We start from the raw sequence: 5279 nt of genomic DNA on the forward strand, positions 1-5279 counted from the left end.
AGTGACTGGCAAGCTTGCATTGTGATGGTACCTGGAGTGTCATTCAGAACATTAGGAGAAAGGCTTGATTCATATATGTCGTCAGTCTCTGGAAATAACCCACAATTGAGAAAAGGCTTACTTGAAGTATTCCAGCTTTCTGGTCAATTTGGGTTTGTCATAGAAGCCAATCTGGGAACTGGACAAGGAGAGCTTTTGGGCCTCTGAGGTTGCCAATTTTAGTCAGATCATTACAGAGAAATATAAACTATTTCTATATATAACCCACAGACTGAGAGCTGTATTTTTAGGGAATTTGCTTCATTTTCGATTCAGTATGCTCTGATCAGGCATGCATTCACTTTTCACTACAAATCATCTTTTCCTTAAAATGGAAATGTAAGCTGTGTGCTGTCGTAGGAAAGATATTCAAATTGATTTTTCTCCTACTAACATGAGTAGGAATTTTTATTCAGTGCATGTTTAAAAATTTTTTCTAGAAAGTTTTTTTTTTTAGGTATACCATTGTCAAGGAGGTGGGACTTGGGTGGGGAGAATGTAAATGACGCTATTTAGAAAATAAATATAAATGCCCCCATTTAACGTGTATGGATCACTATAAGCTAATGCCCACATAGTTAGATGGGCCTCAGCAGGCTGTTTAAGATGTTTTAAGGTCTTTTCAGCCAATGATTGTCTTACCCTGATAGGTCAGGCTGGCAGGAGGGTGACTGGTACCACTGGCTTTGGTTGGTGTCTCAGCTTCATATCCAATAGGCAGATTGTCCAAAATGGCATTGGTGTACTTGGCAGACCCAAGCCAGAGGTATACATCCACTTTTCCTTGCACTGTCCAACCTGTCAGGCGTCGTCCTGGAAGCTGTAGAAACATCACCAAAGGCCATCATGTTAATAAAAATTTATTCTTGGTACATTTCTTTGGGGATGGTGTCCTCCTTGGGAACATCATTGAATGGAGAACTCCTGGTCCTTATGAGTTATAGAGTGGAAAGAAGACCCAGTGTGGACTAAAGGAAGTGGGCTGAGAACTGGGTTCTGATGTTTGATAGTGAAGGGCAGGGACTGTATTTTGACTTTCTTTATATGCCCAGCACTTAGCACAGTGTCTGGAACGTAGTCAGAACTTAATAAATGCTGATGGACTGAACTTCCCTGAACCTCTCTCTCATGTGTAAAATGATATGGTTGTGTTAGGTAATCTCTAAGCGACTCCTATGAAGAAGGACCAGTCATTCCCACTGTGGCCAACCAACTGCCACAGAAAGCTAGCCAGCTCAGTGAAGCAACAAGAAACCTGGAGGAATTGGGAGGCAGAATGTGCCAGGAAGTCAAAGTATTGCCATGACCTTCTCCCCTCAGACCCCAGTGGAGACAACCCAGGACCCTGAACCCAAGAGCCTTGGGAATAGCAATGCTTCCAGCCCAGTGCCACAGTCATCATATTGGGCAGCAAGTCCCGTGGAGATGCAGCCCAGGAACTGCTTCTATAGGCATCACAGCCACAGCTACAAAGACCCAGAAAGGAAAGTTCTCATCACCCAAGTCCTTGCCCCTGTCAAGTGGTTCAACATCAGAAACTGATATGATTTTGTTATTGGAATATGGCATTGAAGAAGAGTCATTATTTGCTTTACCACTATACTATGAAGACCATGGGTCCTCTTTCTACCCAATTTACAGCTAAAATCTTCTTTATTTTTGTTTCCTGTAAATTCTCTGATCTCTTAAAACAGGGAATATCCATCTTCCTTTTCTATTTGTATCCTCAGCACTTAGGACGATGCAAAGGTACACAGTTGGTTTTTAATAAGTGCTTCATTCATTAATTCATTCTATGGTGTCTTTCAGTTCTAAATCTGTGGTCACGAGACCTCTGTTTCTGTTCTCTTGAGTATCCATTAGACTAATAACCTCAACTATTAATAGATTTCATTTTCCCCTGGCAATAATGATACAGATGATTGTCATCAAGCTACTTGATGTGAACATTTCATAGCACAATTCAGCATAAATCAATCGTTATGAAGCATCTCCTTTGTGCCAAACACAGGCATTGAGAACACAGGTATTTAGAACACAAGGGTGAATAGGAGATGGTCATTGCTTCGATATGTAGAGAATGGAATATCCTCAGATGAGCTTTGAGGGTTCTTAGCCCAGAGATGTGTGGAAGAAAGGCATGCAGGGACAAGGGAATGGTGTAAGAAAAACCATGGAACTAAGAAATCCCAGCATATGTTTGGAGAACAGTGAGTTAAACAGAATCTAAATGTTGGTAAAATGAGATAAGGCTGAAATATTCACTAAATTGACTTTGCTAGCTTAAAAAGTATGTTGAAATAAAAATGTAGAAGGCTTTGAATGACAGACAAAGGAACTTAGGCTTTATTCAGGTGTGGAAACATGAATTTAAGTTCTTTCTGTAAGTATGGCATTTTGGGAAAGAATACTGGTCCTGGAGTTATATGGCCTGGATTCAAATCCTACCTCTGATTCATATTACCTGTGTGAACTTGGACCAGTACTTCGCCATCCTGGGCCTCAGTTTCCTCATCTTTACTGTCCTCAGCTGAGGGAGTTAGAGTAGATGACCCTTGAGTCCCCTTCCTGCTCCAGGATCATTCAGTGATCCTGTATTCACATTGTCAAACTAAATAAATCCCATTAGTGAAAAATACAGCTGATCCAGGTATATATTTGTCTTGCCCTTTAATTCAGTCCTGAATGATATATATTAAAATATAATGCAACTCCCCTCAGCCCTCAATACACACACACTTAAGAAACACATGAACATACTCACATTTCCCCTGTTCAGTTATGGATCCCTCTGAGTAGGTATCTCATCTTAAAATATTGCTTAAAATCATTCATAACATGAAGGTAATAAAACTCCCTGATAACCTCAACTATTAATAGATTTCATTTTCCCCTGGCAATAATGATACAGATGATTGCCACCAAGCTACTCTATTCCTTGCTCATTAGGTTAAAGCTCCATCTTGCAGTGTCTTTTCCACATTTGAATGACTTTCCCTTCCAGTTGACTTGATCTTTTGTTTTCCTTCTCAAGTTTCAAACTTAGAGTTAACAGAGCCACCTGTCTGTAAGATCTCTCCCTTTGCAACTCTCTTTAGTAACCTAGAGATGCTCTGTCCATTGTGTCCCCCTAATCCCATGGACACATGCCCACAGACACACAAAAACATACATCCAGACACAGAAACACACACACAGACAGAGAGTCTTGTGCCACTGATTCCTCTTCTGTTTTTGTTGGAACAAGTAAGCTTTGGACAGGTTTTGCTTTCCTGGTCAAATGACCAAACCACACTACTTTTATGTTTTTTTGTCCTATTATAATCATAACAAGTGTTTAGCTCATTGTTTGGCACAAGGTAGGTGCTAAATACATGTTTATTGACTGACTCACTGAGTAAGGGAAATAATATGTCCCAGTGGAGAGAGGGACTACCTTGGAGTCAGGAGGACTTGGGTTCAAATCCTCTATGCAATATGTACTAGCAATGTATGATCCTAGGCAAATCACTTGGGTTTTTAATACCTTAGACAACTCTCTAAGAATTAAAGTTACATCACAGGGTAACTGTGAACGACTAAGCTATTCTGAGTATGTTGATCATTTATATCAACTATGAAGGACTGGTGAAGGAAAATGCTATCCACCTCCAGAGAAATAACTGGTATATGGAAGTTTATATTGTATACTTCCACATGTATATCTGTATCAAATTTTAGCTTTCTCTAATGTGGGTTTAGGAGGGAGGGAAACAAATTTGAATTCTAAATGTAACAAAAAATAAATAATGATTTTTCTTTTAAAAGAATACAAGTTACAGAGAAATTGCTGACCTGCATCAGTAAAGGGAGTTTCCACATAAGGGAATCTCTTATACCAAAGAAATCAAAAGTCCAGTACTACCTTTATCCTCTTCCCCTCATAAAAGAAAGAAACCAAAATAACATTTTATCATGCATGTTAGCTTCTTGTATGGTATCGGATTTACTCACTCCTTAGAAGACATTAGAATTATGGGGCTTCAAGTCCCCACATCATAGTGACTTCCATTTTTTGTTTCCCTCAAGGATGAGGGAACAATGAAGGAAACTTGAGTCACAGAAATGCTAGAAACATTTGAACCTCTCCAGATTCTATTAAATTGTATGAAGTATTTATCTAACTCTTGGATTTGCATCAAGTGGTCAGCAAACATGGTACTGACATGGAGGTCAGCCAAACTGATTTCCCTGGTTAAGGTGGATTCATGAGTGGAGGCTACAAAGAGGCAGGTTTAGACTTGATATAGAGAAAAAAATCCCAACAATTAGAGCTGTACAAAAGTAGAAGGCTCTGCCTCAGGGCTTCCTCAACAGAGTTCTTCAAGTAAAGACCAGGTATCCACTTACTGGGTATGATATTGGGAGATGAGTTCAAACTCTGTCTTAGCCACTTACTAACTGTATAATCCTAGACAAGTCACTTAGCTTCTCTCAGTCTCAGTTTCCTCATCTGAAAAATGGGGGTGATAATAATAGTACATATTTCTCCAGGATGTTTAAAGGATCAAATGAGTTAACACATAAAAGTACTTTGCAAACCTTAAAGTACTAAGTAAATGTTAGCTATTATATAAAAGGGATTCTTGTTCAGGTAAGGTATAAATTAAATGCCTATGAGATCGCTTCCAACTCTGAGACTCCATAAATCTCTGACTTTTCTAGTCTAACCTATCCCTGAAAAAACATCTTCTTTACCTAGAATTAAAAGAATCTCATTTACATCTTATGAGATATTATAAACAGAATTTTTGTTCAGATACAGGTTGAATTTGATGACTTCTGAGGGCCCTTCCAACTCAGAGACTCTATGATTCTAATTTTGCTTCAGAGGATGGACCATTCTTTTGGCAGCCAATACAGCCAAGCATTGGTTAGGAGGGAAGTCACTACACCAATCCTTTAAGCTGTGCTTGTACCAATGAATTGGCTACCTAATGTGGGTTAGTACTACTTGGTAGTGAGCTCCCTCAGTATGTTCAACTCTTCTCAAAAATTGTGACTTTGAACTATTTGACTCAGGTCAAAGTATGCTGGACTTTCTTAATCCACCAGGACAGCACAGACATTAGCTTCACACAAGTCCTATAACAAGTCCATCTTATCCATATTCCTTTCTACTAATGTCCTCTTTCTTTTCTTCTTCGTCTTCTTCCTTCCTTTCTCTTTCTCCCTTCCTTTTCCTTCCTTCCTTTCTTCCT

At 39.2% G+C, this 5279-nt stretch overlaps 1 protein-coding gene across 1 annotated transcript in view; it reads right to left on the reverse strand.

Annotated features, from left to right (window-relative positions):
• The window catches only part of FER1L6 (fer-1 like family member 6), a 199569-nt gene that overhangs the window by 124509 nt on the left and 69781 nt on the right, over positions 1–5279 (reverse strand). The window contains exon 16 of the mRNA XM_069081306.1: positions 682–859. Coding sequence (XP_068937407.1) covers positions 682–859 — 178 coding nt within the window. The remainder of the gene's footprint in view (positions 1–681; positions 860–5279) is intronic.

This window comes from Petaurus breviceps, unplaced genomic scaffold (assembly GCF_028583685.1).
Source record: "Petaurus breviceps papuanus isolate PSGF00001 unplaced genomic scaffold, PetGlider_PUasm1.0 98, whole genome shotgun sequence".
NCBI lineage: Eukaryota > Metazoa > Chordata > Mammalia > Diprotodontia > Petauridae > Petaurus > Petaurus breviceps.